Raw genomic sequence first — 21,623 nt, forward strand, 5'->3', positions numbered from 1 at the left:
TGTCTCTCTCTCTGTCTCTCTCTCTCTCCCTCTCTCTCTGTCTCTCTGTCTCTCTCTCTCTCCCTCTCTCTCTCTCTCTGTCTCTCTCTCTCTCTCTCTCTCTCTCTCTCTCTCTCTCTCTCTCTCTCTCTCTCTCTCTCTCTCTCTCTCTCTCTCTCTCTCTCTCTCTCTCTCTCTCTCTCTGTCTCTGTCTCTCTCTCTCTCTCCCTCTCTCTCTGTCTCTCTGTCTCTCTCTGTCTGTCTCTCTCTCTGTCTCTCTCTGTCTCTCTCTCTGTCTGTCTCTCTCTCTGTCTCTCTCTCTCTCCCTCTCTCTCTGTCTCTCTGTCTCTCTCTCTCTCCCTCTCTCTCTCTCTCTGTCTCTCTCTCCCTCTTTCTCTCTTTTTCTCTCTCCTTATCTATCTAATCTACATGCACATGTATCTATCTAGAAACATAATATGTAATATCTGTCTCTAGATATGTAATATCTATATCTACCTAGATATAGATATCTATATAGGTGGATGAATATGTATATATATATATGTATGTCTGCACGAATCTATAAATTGTTGCCTTAAAAACAAATTTTAGTAAAAATAAAAAAATGTGTATTTTAGAAAACATTTGCCATGATATAGACATAGTCTGATTCTAAATATGGTGTTTATGTTCAGTCAATTTCTGTCGATAGGAAGCATGTCCCTGGGAGCTTTTAAAAATGAATTCATTCATTCATTCAACAAACATTTATTGAATGCCCCAGGCTTTGCCCACATCATGCCAACAGAGTGCCTCCTGTGGTGGCCTCCATGCTGTTCCATTCTTTTTCAGAAGTTCAAGTTTTCTGAATGAAAGTAATAGTCCTATTTCTCTAATTAGAATTCCTGCCGAATCACCCATTGTGTAGTTCACTGCTTAGGGAGAGATCAATCAGCAGTACCACAGCCAGATGAAAAAGGCACAGCTGGTTATTGTCCTGTATGGAGGAGGAAATGATTCCTTCTCCCAGGTCAGCTGATGTAGTCACACATGATTGAGGTTTTAATGTGTTAACAAGGTTTTACACCTTGCAATTTCTTTATGAGATTCGAACACTCTCTAGTTGAGTCGAAGAGGGAACAGGATTAGCTGACCAAACAAATGAACCTCCCCCTGAGGTACTTTGAATAGCTAAACCCTGAGCAAATTTCATGTTTTAGAATGGGAAAGATTAGGACCTGGGAACTGCCTATGGAGGCAGACAAATGTTTCTCTTATCCTTCCTCCCCCCACATCTACTGAATCAGCAGGAAACAGTGACAGTCACCCAAACGAGAAAGCAACTTTTAAGGAACTTGTTTCCTGGCAGCAGAGAAGAGAGCTGGCTATAAACTCAAGACAGAGCTAACCCTTGCAATACAGTCAGACCTTGGAGAGAAGACTGTGGGAACTTAAATGAGCAACCCACTCAGCAGAGACACTGAAGCAAAGGGGAGCTTCATGAGAACTCCATGAAGGACCTGCAGTACTAGAAGTTGAAAATAGTCTTTAGCATAGTATCTTCTACATGTCTGCCTCATTACTACTGTACTCTCAATTTGAGCCTCATCTTCCTATGGAAACCATATATATTTGTGGGAAGGTGTGTCCCAAGTTGATGGGAATAATGTTTTGTAGCAATTGTCCTTAACATTATCATTTTAGTAAATTCCTTTACTAAGATCTAATTGTTTCTACTGATTATTAGTGGAAAGTACACTGGTGGGGGCTTCGGAACTATTGCCTTGGCAATGGAGATTCACAGGGTTACCCTTAGAACATGAGGTGGTTGTCTCCATAGAGACCTAAATATGAACTAAAGAGTAACCCAGAGGTGGTGCTACATTCTCACTTCCAAAAAAAAAAAAAAAAGACTCAACAAGTAGTACTAGCCATTTGCAGGAAAGGCATTTTCAGTACATGAAATCCTGAGCCCTTGTTGCTACCTAGCAACAAATCAATCAATCAACCCACCAATTAACAAAAATTTAAAACTAAGTACCTGATACATACCAGGTACTCTCCTGGGTGCTAGGGATAAAAAATAAAAGTGAAACAGCTCGGAGTAAAGATGGTGGAGTAGAAACAGGATTTCCATGGGGCTCCAGCTCTCACCTCCTCCAATTCATATAAAAGGGGACTCTGAACAAACTTCGGAGCTACAAAAACCACAAAATGACGCCGAGAATCTAACCCACTGAGGACAGCCTGTCAGGCTGGCAGCAAGCAGCCAGCGCAGCGCTCTGGGAGCCAAGCCCAGCCCCACACAAGGCAGAGGTTTTAGCCCCAGGGCGGGCCTGACCAGTCGCAGGATGCAGGGACTCCAGATCACCAGCAGCTGTGGCGATACAGAATTATCAACACATAGATGCCAAGGACAAAGTGAGAGGTCAGTGCAGTGTGGACTTTGGAACCCAGTAGTTGGGAGTACTTCGGCTTTTGCCGCCGGGGCAAGAAGCCACTGAGGAGCCGGCCATACAACCTCAGCCACGTGGCAGCGTCAGCCCCTGTCCTGCAGACTGTACAGGGACAAAGTGACCAGTCTTATGGGCAATCTCTCTTGTTTTAACCTGCTTGATCTGGATTGCAGTCTAGGGTGGAGGTCCTGGGGTGTGTGACCAGCTTGCCAGAGCATGTGAAGGCTTTAGAGAGGGAACCCAACTAATACCTCCAGCAGCTGGGGTTTTCCAGCATTTGGAATGAAGCTCCCCTGTCTGGTGGCAGAGTCCTACTGTGGCAAAAAACCCAGGGGTCAAATGATTGAGTGGCGACTTGACCAGGCAAAGGAAGCAAAGCAAACAGAAGATTCCAACATTAGGCTCCTATTTTGGGGGAAAAAAGGAGCAAAGCATGGAACAGGAGGAAGACAGTGAAGTCAGAACTCCTGCATCAAAAGCTTCAAAGAAAAATACAAGCTGGTTACAAGCCATAGAGGACCTTAAGAAGCAGATAAGGGAAGTGGAGGAAAAATTGGGAAGAGAAATGAGAACTATGCAAGAAAATTGTGAAATCACAGTCAACAGCCTGACTGAGTAAAAAATACTTTAAAATAGACTAACTCAAATGGCAAAAGAGGTTCAAAAAGGCAATGAGGAGAAGAGTGCCTTAAAAGCTGAATTTGCCAGATTCGCAAAAGCTCACTGAGGAGAATCATTCCTTCAGAATTAGAGTGGAGCAAATGGAAGCTAGTGACTTTATGTGAAATCAAGATGCTGTTAAACAGATCCAAACAAATGAAAGAATAGAAGGCAATGTTAACTATCTCATGGGAAAAAACACTGACCTGGAAAATAGATCGAGGAGAGATAATTTTAAAAGTATTGGACTATCTGAAAGCCACAATCAAGAAAAGAACATAGAAATGATCCTTCAAGAAATTCTCAAGGAAAACTGCCTGATGTTTTAGAACCAGAGGGCAAAATAGAGGTTGAAAGAATCCATGGATCACCTCCTGAAAAAGATCTCAAAAAGAAAACTCCTAGGAATATTATAGCCACGTTCAAAAATTCCCAGATCAAGGAGAGAATATTACAAACAGCCAGGAAGAACCAATTTGAATATTGTGGAAACAGAATCAGGATAACACAGGATCTGGAAGCTTCTACACTGAGGGATTAAAGGGCTTGGAATATGACATTCTGGAGGTCAAAGGAACTGGGATTAAAACCAAGAATCACCTACCCAGCAAAACTGAGTATCATGTTTCAGGGGAAAATATGGTCATTCAGTGGAATAGAGGACTTTCAATCATTCTTGATGAAAAAAAAACAGAGTTGAATAGAAAATTTGACATTCAGATACAAGAAGCAAGAGAAGCATGAGAAGGTAAACAGGGAAAAGAAATCATAAGGAACATATCAAAGTTGAACTATTTACATTCCTACATGGAAAAACAATAATTGTAACTGATGAGAATTTTCTCAGTATGAAAATAGTTGAAGGGAATAGAATTATATATGTGTGTGTGTGTGTGTGTATGTCTGTCTATATATAAGGGTATATGGGCATATGAATGTGATATGTGAATGTGTGTATATATGTTTACAGGTATACATAGATAGAAGGCACAGGACCAATTTAACAGGAAGGGATGATACTTAAAAGGTGAAATTAAGAGGTGAGAGAGGAATATAATGAGAGGAGATGGGGAGAGACAAAATGGGGTAAACTATCTCATATAAAAGAGGCAAGGGGAAATGGTTACAATGAAGGGGAAGAACAGGAAGGCAAAAACGCAAAACCTTATTCTCATTGAATGCATACACACTAAATAGGGTATCTCATCCTACAGGAGAGTAGAGGTGGAAGAGGGTAAGAGGGGTATGATGGAATGGAGGGCAGGTGGGGGGGCGAGGGAAGTTGGAAGCATCCACTTTTGAAAAGGGACGGGATCAAAGTAGAGAAGAGAACAAGTTGGAGGTGAGATAGGAGGGAGGGAAATATTGTCAGTCTTTTACAATATATCTACCATGGTATTTTTTGCATAGCTACACATGTACAACCTATACTGAATCGCTTATCTTCCCAGTAAGGGTGGGTGGCAAGGGATGAAGGGAATGAATCTGGAATTCAACGTTTTAAAATAAAATGTATATGTATATATACTATTATTAATACTATTTTACATGTAATTGAGAAATAAGATATACAGACACTGGGCCATAGAGATCCACCATGCCCTATGGAAAAGTCAAACGGGGTATGGGACATGATATGGGAGAGAGCAGATTGGAGGTGGGGATATCCTGTAGGACTGCTATTTTGGGGCAGTGAGTAGGAGAAAAAAAGGGGAAAAAATTGTAACTCAAAATCTGGCAAAAATGAATGACGTAAAACAGAAGTTAATAAAGCATTTGGGGAAAAAAAAGTGAAACAGCTCCTGGCCTCAGAAAGCTTATATTCTATATGCTCCTCCACTCTCATTCCCTACATATTCAGATCTTGTTTTCTCTTCTTTTCCCCAACATACTTTCCCATCCCCAACTCTTCAAGCAGATTCCTAGCTTCCAGCTTCACTGAGAAGACTGAGACTATCTGACATTAGCTTCCCCAGGTTCCCTACTCCATTCCTCATAACTTCTCATTATCATCACCCAATCTCTCTTCCCTCTATTCACAAAATATGTATACCTACTATTCACTCAGGATCATTTCATTCCCTATGCCTATTATCCCATTCTACTTTGCTTTCCTAGGATCCTCCTCCAGCAGTCAACCATTCTTTTATGCATTTTAACACCTCTTTCTATCACTACTGATTCCTCCCCATATTCCTTCAGGACTCCTCTTCTTCAATAAATTTTGTATTTATCATCGATTACCTTCCTTTCTAGTCTCATTTGTAAGGTTACCATCTATGTCCCTCTGTCTTTTCAAAGATCCACTACAGGGGTCTGTTCTGAGACCTCTGAGTTCATCAGCTCCCATGTGTTCAATTATCATCTTTATGGACATAACACTTTTTTAAAGAGTATTTTATTTTTTCCAAATACATAAAAACAATTTTAGCATTCTTTTTTTATAGAATTTTGAGTTTCAAATTTACTCTTTCCCTTCCTCCCCTCCCCTCTCCTTAAGATTATAAACAATTTGATATAGCTTATATGTTAGGTACATAACTCTTAAATCTGCATATCCAAACTTTTATCTCTCCTGAACTCCAGTTCCATATCTCTAGCATTCTGTTGGCTATCTCCACCTGTACCATATGCGTCTCAAACTCTACATGTCCAAAATGATCCTAACCCCAGCCTTGCTCCTCCTCCTCACATCTTGGCTTGTGGTAAAGACACCACCATTCTTCCAGTCACCCATGTGTGACTTTTGTCATCCTCACCCCCTCGCTTTCTCCTACTCTTCATTCCTCATCACTCCATCAATCTCGTCCATTTCCAGCTCCTTCTCTCTGCTCCCACAACCACCACCATAGTACAGACTTCCATCCCCTCTCACCTTTTGCAATAGCCTCCTGGTTAGTTTGTCTCCATCCACTCTCTTTCCTCTCCAATTCATCTTCTATCTAGCTGTCAAACTGACATTCCTTAAGTATTAGCATGGCCCTATCATTTCTCTTGGACAGATGGGTGGCAGAGTGGATAGAGCACTGGGCCTAGAGTCAAGAACACTCTTCTTCCTGAGCTCCAGTCTAGCCTCAGACACTTACTAGCTGTGTGACCCTGGGCAAATCACTTAACCCTATCTGCCTCAGTTTCCTCATCTATAAAATAAACTGGAGAAGGAAATGGCAAACCACTCCAGGATCTTTTCCAAGAAAACCCCAAATGGGGTCATGAAGAGTCATCCATAACTGAAACAACTAAACAACAACAATAATATCACTTTTCTTATCAAGAAAACTTCATTGGATCTCTATTGCCTCTAGGATAAAATAAAAACCATGTTTAATACTTGAGGATTTTAAATTTTTTCTCCACTCTGAGGTACCACATTACATCTCTCTGATTGGCTAACATGACAAAGAAGGAAAATTATAATTGCTGGAGAAAACATGGGAAAATTGGAACATTAATGCATTGTTGGTGGAGTTGTGAGCTGATGCAACCATTCTGGAGATCGATATGGAACTATGCTCAAAGGGCTATAAAAATATGCATGTCCTTTCACCTGTAATACCACTTTTAGGTCTATATGCCAAAGAGATCATACAAATGGGAAAAGAACCCATGTGTACAAAAATAATTACAGCAGCTCTTTTTTTGTTGTGGAAAAGAAATTTAGGAAATACCCATCAGGTGGGAAATGGATGAACAAGTTGTATTATATGAATTTAATGGAATACTATTGTACTATAACAAATGAGGAGCAGGCAGACTTCAGAAAAACCTCGAAAGACTTATACGAACTGATGCTGAGTAAAGTGAGCAGAACCAGAAGAACATTGTACACAGTAACAACCACATTTTGCGATGACTAACTTTGATAGACTTATCTCTTCTTAGCAATGCAAAGATCTAAGACAACTCCAAAGTACTCATGATGGAAAATGTTATCCATATCCAGAAAAAGAACTATGGTGTCTGAACACAAATCAAAGCATATGATTTACTTTTTGTTTGTTTGTTTGTTTATTCTTTCTTGTGGTTTCTCCTATAGGTTCTAATTCTTCTTTTCGCCCTGAGTAATGTGAAAATAGGTTTAACATGAATGCATATGTAGAGCCCATCACAAATTGCATGCCATCTTGGGATGGGGGGAGGGGAAAGATGGGGGTGAATTTGGAACTCAAAATCTTATGGAAGTGAATGTTGAAAACTAAAAATTAATTAATTAAAAATATTTTGAAAAACTAAAATAAAATTTGTCTCCAACATTTTTTTTTCCAATCAGAATGCATACCAATCCTCTTCATGACTTCTACATTGCAGTCAAATTGACTTACTTACTGTTCTCCATAGGTAATATTCTATCTTCCATGTCTTTGCCTTAATTCAAACTGTGCCTACACCTAGAATAATTTTCTTCCTCACCTCCACCTCTTGGAATCCTAGTATCCTTTAAACCTCTGTTCAAGGACCAGTCCTAATGAGGCCTTTCCTGATTTTTCCAATTGTTAGTACACATCCCCCCACCCCACCTCAATTCCTACCACTTGTGTATTTTTATACACATCCTGTATTTTCTTAGTGTTGAATCTCCCCAGGTAGAATATAGGTTCCTTGAGGATATGGACCATTTAACTTTCATCTTCCCATCCCTAGTCAAGCACAATGTGTGGCACATAGTAGGTGCTTAATCAATGGCTTTTGATGAGTGACTCATAGTTTTTTTTTCTTACTTTGGTTTACTCTGTAGGTTCCCAGAGGCAGCTAGATTGTATTGTGCAGAGAAGGCTAAGCTTGAAGTCAAGGAGATCTCAGTTCAAATTGGGACCCAGATACTTACTAGCTATGTGATCCAGGAAAAGTCCCTTAATGAACATCTACCTCAATTCCCTCAACTGTAAAATAAGTATAATAATAGCACCCAACTGTTATGGTTTTTATCAGAGTGAAATGAGATCACATTTGTAAAAATCTCTTTGCATAGGGCTTGGAAGGGCTTTGTCCTCTTCCTTGCTTCTTAAAAAAAAAAAAAAAACTAAGACCAATCAGTTATCTGATCTTTGTTATTCATCCTCCAATTTCAAAGAGGACCAATGACATAATGGGGTGATGTGTTAACTTGGATTTAAGTGAGGCAGAATTGCATAAAGTTATCAGCCTCACTCTTCCAGAGTCATTGAACTCTGAGGCAGGACAAAAGTAAAAAAAAAAACTGGCAATGGCCTGGGACACAGTGGATGAACTTGGTGTCTTTGATGTCTGCCCAAGCACCAGAGCATCTGCTTCAGCCAACTCCATGGCTGTTGGAACAAATTGCACTCATCTGCCCCCTCCATGAGAGGAGGTATTCACATGCTTGGGGCAGAAATTCTCTAATTCATTCACGGTATGTCAGTTACCATCAATCTAGTTCAATTCACCTGCTAAGGTAGTGTTACTGGCATGTAGCCACTGTGGAACGTATGAGGTGTTCAGGGAGGATAGAACCCCTGGGTGAGGCTTGCCAATACCTTTTAAAGCTGGCTATCCACCTTTGTTCTCAACCAATGCTCCCCTGTGGCTCCAAGAAGCTGTCGCATATCTGACCTATACATCTGTATCAGCTTCCTTTCATTATGGAGTATGCTGCATAGGGGATACTTGTTCATTTGAAGTTGAACTAGATGGACACAGAGGTTATTTCCAACTCTGAAATCAGATGATGTTGATTTATTTTTCAATGATCAGTCTCAGAATTAGCTGAAGCTGGAAATGAAAGCAAAGTATAACAGGAAATGTTTTTTTTAAGTCCATGTTGGAGGAGACAACCAAAGAAAAATCAAAGAACTAAGACTGTTGCTCAAGGTGGATGAGAAGATAATTGCTGGCTAGAGAGAAGACGGCAGAGCTGCTCAGTTTTTATTTTGCCTTGGTTTCCTATCACCAAGAAGAGTCATCTTTGGACTTTGGAAAGGATAAGGGAGGAAATGGCTAAAAGGAACTATACACTCAAGATAATTAAAAAGATAGAAGGAAAGCAATGTCAATGAATTCACCTGGGCAACATGAATAATGCATCTGCACAAGATGCACTCTATCCTTAAGTACTCAAGGAATTGGTGGATGTGATTGCTGAATCTTTGTCAGGGATCTTGAGAAGATCATTGAGAATGGGAGAGTCACTACAAGGGTGGGAATCTTTTTCTGTTTTTGAAAAAAGGATTTAGAACCAAAAGGGACCGAGAAAGAGATTGTACTCTATAACCTACAGATCAGTAAGCTTTACTCCTCTTACTGGCAAAATTCTAACATATGTAACACTGGTGATTGTGTGTAAATAAATGCTGTGGAAGGTGTAATTGGGTGGCTTTCATCACTGCCTTCTCCTCCCTACCCAATTTGTCTCTGGAGATTTAATCAGTCACAATATGATGTCCTTTCAGGTGTAGGTTATCTACTCTTCTCTTGCTGTATGTCATTTATATGAAACAAAGAGAACAATTACAGTAGCTCAGAGCCCCCAGGAAGGTTCCCAGCATTTAGAGAGAGATTTGGCTGACTGCCATAATTAAAATTTATGTTTTATCTCTAGCTAAACCCTGTCTTTTTATGGTTGAAGTAAAATTCAGATAACCAGAAACATTTATGAAAATAAGTAAGTGGAATATGTTTCTGGACAAACACCGAGAAGGGAAATTGGGGAAAAGGCAGACTTTTTTTGGAACTCCCCTCAGTCCTTGAAAAACTGGGTACAACTGGTGGTGTCAGACTGTATCTTCTGCTCTGAAGCTTCTTGGGGGCCTATGGCCTTCCTTCATCTCCCCTTTCTCTGCTGCAGTTCAACCCTTCTTTTCCTCCTTTATTTGTCACCCTGTGCCGTGGATTCTTTTGAGCTCAATTCACTGAGCCCCTGGTGGGGCTGGAGAGGTTGATCCCATTGCTGCTGCTGCTGCTAAGTTACTCAAGTCTCCCTCCTGCCTTTTAACCTGTATCTCAAACTGTGTGTATGTAAGTGTGTGGATGTGTGTATATGTGTATGTGAGTGTGTGTATGTGTGTATGTGAGTGTGTGTATATGAGTGTGTGTATGTGTATGTGAGTGTGTGTATGTGAGTGTGTGTGTATGTGTGTATATGTATGTGAGTGTGTGTATGTGTATGTGAGTGTGTGTATATGTGTGTGTGTTTGTCTTTAAGAAATTAAGGGTGTGAGTCCATTTTGTCTTCTAGCTCAAAGATGGTAATCATCTGAAGTAACTCTCAAGTCTGAGAGAGGAATACTTGTCCCTCTGAACTACAAATCCCAAGAAGCCATTCAGGTCTCACACCCCAGTTTGTGTGTGTATAACTAACTATATGAGTGTATATGTATGTATATATGTGTGTATATATATATATGTGTGTGTGTGTGTGTCTATATACACATATATGCATATATATCAATACACATGAGTGGGGGAGGCGGGCGTGTTATGAGAATCTATGATCCAGTGATATTGCCTTCCTGGTCATTTCCCACACAAGATACTCTGGGTATTTTCCCTGGGTGTCCCCCATGCCTAAAGTTCTGTCCCTCCTCACCTCCTTCTCCTTCCTCTTAATGCTAGCACTTTCTTTTAAAGTATTTTCCCCCATCTAACATGATCTCCAACATATCCTATATGCCTCTTGTTTGTACATAATTATTTACATGTTGTCTTCCCCATTAGAAGGAAAGCAAGGATTGTTGGTTTTTTTTTTATTTCCTTCCTTTCTACGCATTGCCAGCACTCAATACAATGCTTGGCAAATGGCAGGTATTAAAATGTATGTTGATTTGACTTAAAGGAATAGTTACTGAGTAATTTAAAGAAGTGATAATCACTGAGAGAAAGCACAACTCCCTTGAGAATAGATAAGTCTTGATTCTTTTTATGGCCATATTTTGAAACTGGTAGATAAGATGAATGCTTCATATATTGTCTCACTAGATTCTAAAAAAAAAATTGAAAGTATCTCACACTATTTTTGTGAAAAATATGGGGAGATGGTCACTGCACCAGTGATTTTTAATGTAAGGAATTTGACCTGACCCCTTAGTAATTGTAATAAAGTAATATAGTAATAAAGGGATATGTGATCAACCAATCAGTACGTGCAAACAAGGATTGCATCTGATTGTCCCCAGTTGCTGGGCATATCTTCAACATACGTTCACCTATGTTTATTTCCCAACACTCTTCTCTGTTTCCCCTTTTCTCTAATATATAAACACATAACATGATTGGGTGTTAGCTCCTCAGAAAAGTTATAAACAAATCTAACTCTTACCCATTAAATTACACAGGTGGCTTTGGAGACTTCCACTTAGGCTGCACCCCTTCCCACCATCTTGTGACTGGATTATGTGCTTCTTTGAGGGCATGCTCTGCATTTGCATTTAGTGGCCAGTGTGACTAATGGTCACTTTCTTCTTCCCTTTTCATTTTAGGTATGACCGAGTCATATAGCGTGAGTGAACATAAATGATTTGGGATCTGGATCACAGATTCTATTACATTATCTTCTCCTTCCACCAATCCACTTATTTTCAAAATTGACCAGCTGTTGTTGAAGACATGATCATGTCACTAGTCACCCAAGTCTTAACAATCTCTGTGGCATCTTTGGCTCCTCATTTTCCCTTTACCCCACATCGATATATCCCGTCAGTGATCACTGCTTGTTCCTAGCCAACATCTATCCCATCTGTCTCTTGCTCTCCACTCACTCAGTTACCCTCATTGAAGACAGCACCATCACTCACTTGGACTCTTGCAATAACTTCCTAAGTGACCTGAATTGAAGTCTTTCCTTATTCAAGTCTAGACTCCCCTTAGCTGCCAATGGGATTTTTCTAAGTATAGGTCAGACCATGTCATTTCCTTACTTAGTAAATTCCAGTGACTATCTAATGATGCTAGGATCAAAGAGTATTTCGTCTTTATTGTATCCTTTTTAATATTTCTTTTTGAATAAGTTTGATAATGCAGATACCTTTCAGTATTGTATTATGTGCGACCAATTTGGAAATAAGCAAATATACACATATCAGAACCATTCCTTTGTCCACATTTTTTCAAATACCAGGGATGTCTGAACAAAGAATATTTAGAGACTGCTGGCCTAGGGAATACTATAATTAGGTGGATCAGAACTGATTAAGCAGTTGGACCCAAAGGTAGTCATTTTTTTATGTGGATCTAGGAGGGCTCCTCTCCAGGAATGTATTTAGTTCTTTGTGCTATTTAGTATCTACAAGTAACTTGAATTAAAGATACAGATGGCACACTGCATCCATTCTACAAGTCATGCAGAACCAGGAGTCACAGTTCACTTAATGAATGACAACATCCAAAAGAGAACTCAACAGGCTAGAACTTCAGGCTAAATCTAATGAAAAGACATTTAGGAGGGATCAATGTTAAGTCATAAACTCGGGTTCAAAAAAATCAATTTCACTAGTCCAAAATGGTAGGCCAAGGCTAGAAAAAAGATATGGTCTAAAACATTTAAGGAGTTTTAGTGGACTGAAGGTTCAATATGTGTCAACAATATGCTATGGCAGTGACAAAAGCTGATTCTGTTTTGGGTCGAATTAACAGATGTCCAGGACTAATTTGAATCACACCCAGTGAAGGGAAATTCTTTATATCACCAAACAACCCATTCCACTTTGTGGTAGCCCAATCCTTCTTACCCAACATAGTCCTTTAGAAACTTGAAGACAGCTGCCATGTCTCCCTACTCCCCAAGCCTACTCTTTTGGCTGAATATCCTGTGCTTCTTAATTGACCTTCATATGCCATGATCTCCAGGCCCTTGGGCATACTTACGTCCCTCTTCTGACCAGTCTAGAGGTAAGTTATTTTGTTCATGAAATATGGCACGCCAAATCCAAGCATGATTCAACAAATATGGACTGAGAAGGGCAGGGGCAGGGGAATTATCACCTTGGTCCTAAAAAGGTGTTATTACTTCACTAACATGAGCCTAGATTGTGTTTTTGGTAAAATAGAGATTTTATAACTTAGAGAAATTATAAAAAAGATAATTTCAAAACAGAGATATTAACACCTGTTCTACCTGCTTCACAAGTCTTCTAAAAACAAGCTTTCTGTAAATATTAGAATATACTATAAATCTAAAGGACTATTCACATTAAACATTTTCCCAATTCAGACTTATGTTAGGCTATGAGGAATTCATGGAATGGGGATCTGACCCCCAAAACTTCCATGGCTAGATTCCAGATGGTACATGAATTGGGATGGAGTTTTTTAAGTTGACATTTTCTTCACTAATGAATGTAAGCAATAGGCCATTATTCTGAGCACATTCCATCAGGTTCACCAGACTGCCAAAGGTCTCCAGGACACAAAAAGGGTGAAGAATCCCTGATGTGAAACAAGTGTGGAGGACACAAGACAACATGTCAACATACTTGTCTGTGCTCTTTTTGGCCCCAGAGAGAGGAACCAGGAGCAATGCATTGAAAGTTGTAAAGACTAACAGGTTGTCAGGGAAAATTTCTTGCTAATAAGAACTGCTCAAATGGTGGTGAGTTCTCCTTCCTCAAAACTCTTCAATCAAAGGCTGAACAGCCATTCCTTAGGTGTGCTCAAGAGGAAATTTAGGCAGCTAGGTGGCACAGTGGCACAGTGACACAGTCAAGAGTGCAGTGCCAGGACTGGAGTCAAGGAAGACAGATCTCTGTGAGTTCAAATCTGGCCTTGGACACTTACTAGCTGTGTGATCCTGAGCACATCACATAACCCTGTTTGCCTCAGTTTCCTCATCTGTAAAATGAAGTGAAGAAGAAAATGGCAAACCATTCCAGTATCTTTACCAAGAAAGCTCCAAATGGGGACATCAAGTGTGGGAAACAACTGATAAAGGACTGAAAAAGAGGGGATTTATTTCACATATGCTTTGGACTAGATAAACCCTCAGGTCATCCCCAACTCTCAGATTCCATAATTCCGTAATTCATTAGTCAACTAATAAGCCATATAAGATGATAACCACATGAACATCATGATCTTACCCAAAGAATCCCAAAGAAAGAGAAGAGAATTATGGGTAACTTTAATTTTAAAAAATGTTTTTGGAGCCATTTAGAGTCATTGCAATCACAGGATTGGAGAGTCATAAGGAATGTTGGGTGTCTCCTAGAATAGGCATTACTTATTACTTCAATCTATAACTATGAGAGGGGAGGCTTGGTCAGGATCTGGTATACTCTAGTCTGACATAATAGTCAGGGAAAGTGTGAAAATCACAGAGAGCACCTGTTATGCCATACTGGATGGAACTTTGGACTGGAAGTCAAGAGTCCTCAGTCTGACTCTTGGCAGCCACCAATTCCCTGGGTGACTTTTAACGAAGTATTTTATATTTCTTGTCCTTAATTTCTTCCTTTGGAAAATGATAGAGTTTACAAAGATAATACCTTTCACAGCCCTTTCAGTTCTGACATTCAAGGTTCTAAAATCCCTCCCAGAACTAAAATTCTTGGTTCTGAGGTGCCTTCCAGACCTGACCAATTTCCTGTTCTAAGGTTCCTTCCAACTCTGACACATTCTCTGCTTTCATTATCATATGATTTCTATGACAGTTAAGGTAGAGGCTTCCCCAATGCTCCTCTACTGATAAAACCTTAAGAGTGAGGAAAAACTCACCCCTTAGTACAAGATTCCTTGCTGATTCCCGTAGACAAAAAAAAATGAAGGCTGTCATTCAAAACACTGAGGACGTGATCTGCTGTCACTGAAGTCTACAGATGCCTTCACATGAATCAAGACCCTTCCCTTGACTTCTGTTCTGCACTTTCCCTCTTTATTTTAGGGGGAGTGCTTTTTCTAAAAGATTCATTCAAAGAAAACAGTCTCTCATGCATCCTCGGGGACAAAACCACGGAGGATCTGATGCAGGCCCAAGGACAAAACATTTCCCCAGAACCAAGGGATGCTTTTTGCTTTCAATCTTTCTATGCTTATGCCCAGCCTTTGAGGAATCAAAGGGGGAGCCAGGTCTGGAAGTGGGGGCAGCAGCAAATCAAGCTGGGGGAGTCAGGAAAGTAATGCACAAGGACATTGAAAGAATCCAGTTTTCCCACAGAAGGTTTTGGGAAAGGTCATTGAATGTAGCAAACATTATTAAAGCCTGTCAGATATGGAGGAGGGGGCAGGGAATTGGTCCATTTTTCCAGAAAAAAAGAGGGAGAAAGAGACAGAGAGGGACACAGAGATACAGAGACACAGAGACAGAGGAGAGGCAGAAAGAGAATCATAGGAGAGGGAAGAAAGAGATAAACAGAAGAGAAGAGGGAAGGGGAGAAGAGAGACAGTGAGAGACACAGTGAAAGAAAGAGTAAGAGAAAGACATAAATGAAGACAGAGAGACATAGAATATAATGGGGAATAGAACAAGCTAGATGGAGAAAAATGGAGAAACAGGAGGCAGAGAAGGGAGGAGAGTCAAAGACACAGAGTCATAGAGTCAGAGGGGAAAGAGAAAGAGAGACAGGAAGGAGAAGACAGATACAGAGAGCCTTAAAAAGATGGAAGGAAGGAAGGGAGGGAAGGAGGGAGGAAAGAAGGGATGGAGGAATGGAGGGAGGGAAGGAAGGGAAGAAAGATAGAACAAAGGAAGGAAGGAAATGGAGAGAGATCCAGGAAGAAGAGGAAGGACAGAGACATAAAAAATTAGTCATAATAGGAGGAGAATGAGACAGAGTCATTGAAAGAGGGGAGAGACAGAGATGATGAGACCAACAAGGAAAAGAGAAGCAGATGGAGTGGGAAAGGAGAAAGGGAAGGAGGGACAGAGGAGCCTGCTGAAACTCTATTTATCAAAGGGAAGAAGGTGGATGTGTTTTGTTCTTTGCAGGTTAATATGCAAATGCCATTCTGATTTATTAACGGTCTCAAGCAGATGAGGTGATGATTAGCACATTTCCATATTTATAGGAAAGCAGCACGAAATTTCCGGATTTATAGAAAATCAGCTCTTCCCAAACAGCAAATTGGCCCATTATCGACACAGGGTTTTCTATTAACATAGGACTGAGGTAATTATCCCAGGGACAATTTGTTATTTAGCTCCTTTTAAATATTAACCAAATTGGAGGCCCGTTGGTTCTGCTGTGCCTCACTGTGCATAGCCGAGGCAAAATCTCTGAGAAGAGAAAGAGCTCTTCCTCTGGTCCCAGGCCCAGGGCCTCCCCTAGTGATTCTGCAGCAGCCCTCAGGGGGCCTGAGAGCCCTATCATTGGACTGGTTGCACCTTTTGGACCAGTCTAGTGTTCACTGAACCCTGCATGAATTACAGGATTCTAGATTAGAATCTCTCTCCATTTCCTTCTACATTCTCTGTCCTCAGAGTAAGAAAAAAAAAAAAAAAATAAATTATATATACATATCTCATACTTTGAGCCAGAGCCCTGGCTTTGAGTGTCAGCTCTAATCCTTCCTACCTCAGATAAGTCCCAGGGACCTCTCCTACAAAATTATAAAAATGGGCTCCCTTCCAGTTCTAAATTCTGTGGCGGGGGTTCAGATCTACCACTTACCATCTGTTTCATGAAGGGAGAGTAGAACACTAAGACTCTCCATACCTCTGAAAGTCAGTTGCCTCATCTGAAAAATGGGTGCAGTAAGACTTGCCCCCCCAGGACTGTCATGAGGAAAATGTCTTGTAACTTTTTGTGTGTTATTAAATTATGAGCTGTTTTTAAAAGTAATAACAAAATGGGTCAACTCTTCATGACTCTAAGTGGCAAAGCAGGGGCCAATTGTATTGTTAGAAGGAGTTTCCCATATCAGAGAAATCACAGGCTGGATGTAAAAGCAAAATAGGGGCTAAAATACTTGACCCAACTACACTTGAAGGTATCCTGAAGACCAAATGAGGCATCATGAATGGGTGCATATGGACACTAGTGACAGGATCTCAAAGCATGGGACACACTACTGTGGGAGGGAGGGGGGCCCCCTCCCTGGCAGTTTTCTAGGGGAGATACTATGACCATGCATCAGAAATGTCACACTTGGGATTATTTATCCAGATATTTTCAAGTCTTACTACATGGGCTTCAAGATCCCTTTCACCCATGAGATTCTGTAATTTGGCAGAACATTCTTCACAGAGTTATGAAGTGGGAGTAAGGGAGATCCAACCTCTGATGTTGACTAGTTCTGTGACCCTAAGGAAGTCAAGATCTCTGAGAATGTGTGAATAGGAACTGAGGCCATGGTTTGCCTGATGTGAATGGGAAAAACAAAAACAAACCAAAAAACCTCCATCTACCAGGGCAACTTCCCTGAAGCTTATGGTATTGCTTAGCTCTCTGGAATGTGAATGACTTACCAGTGTCACACAGACAAGACTTGAACCCGGGTGTCCCAGGGTGATTTGCTATATAGTAAGCCACATCAAAAAATAGTGCCTCAATGATATACAATAAGGAGTGGCAGGCCTAGAGTCAGAAAGACCTGGGTTCAAATCTGACCTCAGACACTTCCTAGTTGTGTGACCCTGGGCAAGTCCCCTAACTCTGTTTGCCGCATGTTTCCTCATCTATCAAATGAGCTGGAGAAGGAAGTGGCAAACTACTCCAATATCTCTGCCAAGAAAATCCCAAATGGGGTCACAAAGAGTCGAACACAACTGAAACAACTGAATAACAACAACAACGACTGGGCTTGACCAGTCTCAAATGAGACAATATATTTCATGCACACCTTGAAGCTCTCTAAGCTCTCTCTATCCCTTTGATAGGGATTCTATCCCTCATAGAGCTCACCATCTAGGTGAGGCCCCAACATTAATAAGAGGTGATGCCTTAGAAATAAGAAAGACCAATGCTAAATGATTTGGTGCAGGAAAAGATCAGAGAAGACTATAGTCAACATGAGTCTTATAGTTAGAAGAGACTTCCAGTAAGAGGTGTGGCTGCATCTGGGGCCTAAAGGGTGGCGGGTGCGCCAAAATAATATCCAAATGGGTAAAGAATTTAGACATAAGTGGGGGCGGCATAAGTAAATTAAAATAGCATAAAATTTTACATGTCAGATTTGTGGATAAGGGAAGAGCTTATGACCAAACAAGAAAGAGAGATGATCATAAGAAGCAAAATAAATAATTTGTTTATATGAAATTAAAAAGGTTTTGTACAAACAAAGTCAATGCAGCCTAAATTAGAAGGAAACAAGGAACTGTGTTGGGGAGCAGGATTTTACAGCAATTTTCTCGGATAAAGGTTTCATTTTTCAAATATTTAGGGAACTGATCCAAATTTATATAAAAAAGAGTCATTCCTCAATTGATAAATGGACAAAGGATATGAACAGGCAGATTTCAGAAGAAGAAACCAAAGCTATCAACAGTCACATTAAAAAATGCTATAACTCACTATTGATTAGAGAAATGCAAATTGATACAATTCTGAGATATTATCAGGTTGGATAATATGACAGAAAAGAAAAATGACAAATGCTGGAGGGAATGTGGAAAAATAAATACACTGATGTACTGTTGGTGGACTGATAAGCTGCTTCCATCATTCTAGAGAACAATTTGGAGCTATACACAAAGGGCTATAAAAATATGTATAGCCTTTGATCCAAAAATATCAGTACTAGATATTTATCTCAAAGGGATCAAAGAAAAGGTAAAAGGATCCATATGCACAAAAATATTTATAGCAGTTCTTTTTCATAGTGGCATAGAACTGGAAATTGGGAGGGTGTCCATCAATTGAGAAGTTGCTGAACAAGTTGTGATTGTGACTGTGAATGTGAAAATGATTGTGATGGTATACTATTATGCTGTGAGAAATGATGGAGGGGATAAGATAAACCTGGGAAGATTTCTATGAACTGATGCAAAGTGACGTGAGCAGAATGAGAGCATCACACACAATAACAGCAATACTGTACCATGATGAACTGTGAAAGACTTTAGCTATTCTGCTCAATACGATAATCCAAGGCAATTTCAAAGGAGTCATGATGAAAAACACTCTGCACCTCCAGAGAAAAAACTGACAAACTCTAAGTGCAGACTGCATACTTTTTTCACTTTATTTTCCTTGCCTTTTGGTTTGTTGGCAGCATGGCTAGTATGGAAATATGTTTCACATGACTTCACACGTATAATTACTTGCCTTCTCATTTGGAGGGTGAAGGTATGGAGACAGGGAGAGAATTTGAAACTCGTTGTTTTTAAATGTATGAATGAATAAATAGATTAATAATTGAAGAGATAAAAGAAAAAAAGATAATTGTATTTAGACGAACAAAGGAGAAATTCTAGGAATGGTTCAAAGGCATAGGGGCAGGAAACACAAAGGCTGACAAAATGAAAGAGGAAAGAGAATAGACTGCTTAGCCTCAGCATTGGTAACCCATGAGAGAGCAACTGAGATATAGATAGATAGAGAGATAGATAGATAAATAGATAGATAGATAGATAGATAGATAGATAGATAGATAGATAGATAGATAGATAGATAGATAGATAGATAGATGGATGGATGGATGGATGGATGGATGGATGGATGGATGGATGGATGGATGGATGGATGGATGGATGGATGGATAGATAGATGTATATATTATTATGTATATGTGTACATGTGTATACATTTGTGTGTATATGTATGTGTGTATGTATATCTTTTTACACACAATATAGTGCTATAGAGTATCAACCTCAAAGGCAGGAATATCTGGGTTCAAGTCTTGCTTATGACACATCTTGTCTGTGTGATCTTCGGTAAGTCATTTAACTTTTCAGTGATTTAAGCAAGTTCATAAATTTGAGATTCAGAGACGGTGCTGACATGCATTGATAGAGGGAAGTTCCTTTCCCAAGAGTTCCCTAAGCCAGTTGAATTACAGGGCTACTCCCTATTCCCACGTGGTAGGTATACTGGTAGTTGCTATAGATACAAGTATATTAATCAAATAATTACTACTCATAAGGAGTTGGCATTTTAATGGATAGAGAAAAGATTCCAGATACTGAATACAAAACCTAGAAAACAGATATGATGAGAATCAATGGAGGGGTGAGGGAATAAGTAAAACAAATAGTGAGTTGAGGGAGGATTCATTCATTCAACAAGAATTTATTATGCATGTACCAGGCACTGTGCTAGGGGCTGGGAAAAGAAAGACATAAATGAAAATGTCCCTTCCCTCAAAGAGATGATATTATGTTCAAGGTCAACAGTGTGGAAAAGATAAGGAAATAAATTGGAGAAGGAAGAAAACACTGTGTCCTAGGAGGATAGAGAACAGCTTATCATAAGAGGTGACAACTATGTTGAGCTTTGAAGGAAAACAGGGATTCCAAAAGACTGAGATGAGGAAGGAGAGTGCGTGACAAATTCCAGAAAAGAGTTCATGAAAAGATATGGAGCTGAGAATCACAATAAAGTTGGTTTGATTGGACCAGAGAATTCATTAAAGGGAGTAATAACAATAATCATGATTAACATTTTCATAGCACTTTAAGGTTTGCAAGGCTCCTTACAAATACTATGAAAACTTTGAAATCACACTGATTTTCAAGATACCCTCTATTATTTATAGAATCCTGACAACAACCCTGAGATGCTGCTCAGTTGTTTTTCAGTCATGTTAGACTTTCCTTGGCCCCATTTGGGGTATTCTTGGCAGACACACTAGAATGGTTTGGCATGTCCTTACCCAGATCATTTTACAGATGAAGAAACTGAAGCAAACAGAGTTGAGTGACTTGCCGAGGGTCACACAGTTAGTGTCAATGTCAGATGTGAACTCAGATCTTCCTGATTCCCAGTCCCGTACTGTATCCACTGAGCCATCCAAGTAATGAGAAACATCTGGAAATGGAGGCTGTAGCCTGACTATGTACTGTAGCCTTACTTACTCATTTTTAAATTTATGCTGAGGACTTTTTAATTCATCCCCTAAAGATTCTTGAGCATGTCATTATCAAGCCTGTGCTTTAGAAAGACCCATTTTGACAATTTTATGAAAGATGGATCAGAAGGGAGAAGGCAGAAACAAGAAGAGTTAAGACTAGACCAAGGGGGAGGTGAGGATGAACTGAACTAGGGCCATTGTATGACTTGTGAGAAGGGGACAGATGGCTACTGTGTGGTGCCAAAATTAAGGCTGAATTTAAAAGTGAGTTTATAAAGAATATATCATACCCTCAGCTTCAATAGGTGTATTATACTAACACTCAATGGGTTTTCAAGTTGGAATGTTTCCCTTAGTTTCTATAATTAAAATCGAAAAATCCTACTATATTCCCATATAGAAGTAGTACTCTCTAGCCAATATGCCCTATACCCTGGGCTACTCACTTTTTTCTTTCATGACTTCCTTGTCGATGACTAAAATATATTCTGCGATGCCTCCCATGGCCCCAGAGGTGATGTAGTGAGTGCCATAGTCATTGATAAACCTGGCATATGTGCCATAATCATACTGGTCAGGGAGGTCAGTGATTGCCTGTAATATATCCTCATCCAGAACGATGGCATCTCTCCTCATCTTGAAGTGAGCCGT

At 40.0% G+C, this 21,623-nt stretch overlaps 1 protein-coding gene across 1 annotated transcript in view; it reads right to left on the reverse strand.

Moving 5' to 3' along the window:
• Positions 1-21,623, reverse strand: part of LOC138165179 (complement component C8 alpha chain-like) — a 105,883-nt gene that overhangs the window by 52,051 nt on the left and 32,209 nt on the right. Inside the window, exon 8 of the mRNA XM_069093310.1 lies at positions 21,419-21,623. This exon is cut by the window's right edge and continues 12 nt beyond it. Within this exon, the coding sequence (XP_068949411.1) occupies positions 21,419-21,623 (205 nt within the window). The remainder of the gene's footprint in view (positions 1-21,418) is intronic.

The sequence above is a fragment of the Petaurus breviceps genome, unplaced genomic scaffold, assembly GCF_028583685.1.
Source record: "Petaurus breviceps papuanus isolate PSGF00001 unplaced genomic scaffold, PetGlider_PUasm1.0 208, whole genome shotgun sequence".
NCBI classification, from domain to species: domain Eukaryota; kingdom Metazoa; phylum Chordata; class Mammalia; order Diprotodontia; family Petauridae; genus Petaurus; species Petaurus breviceps.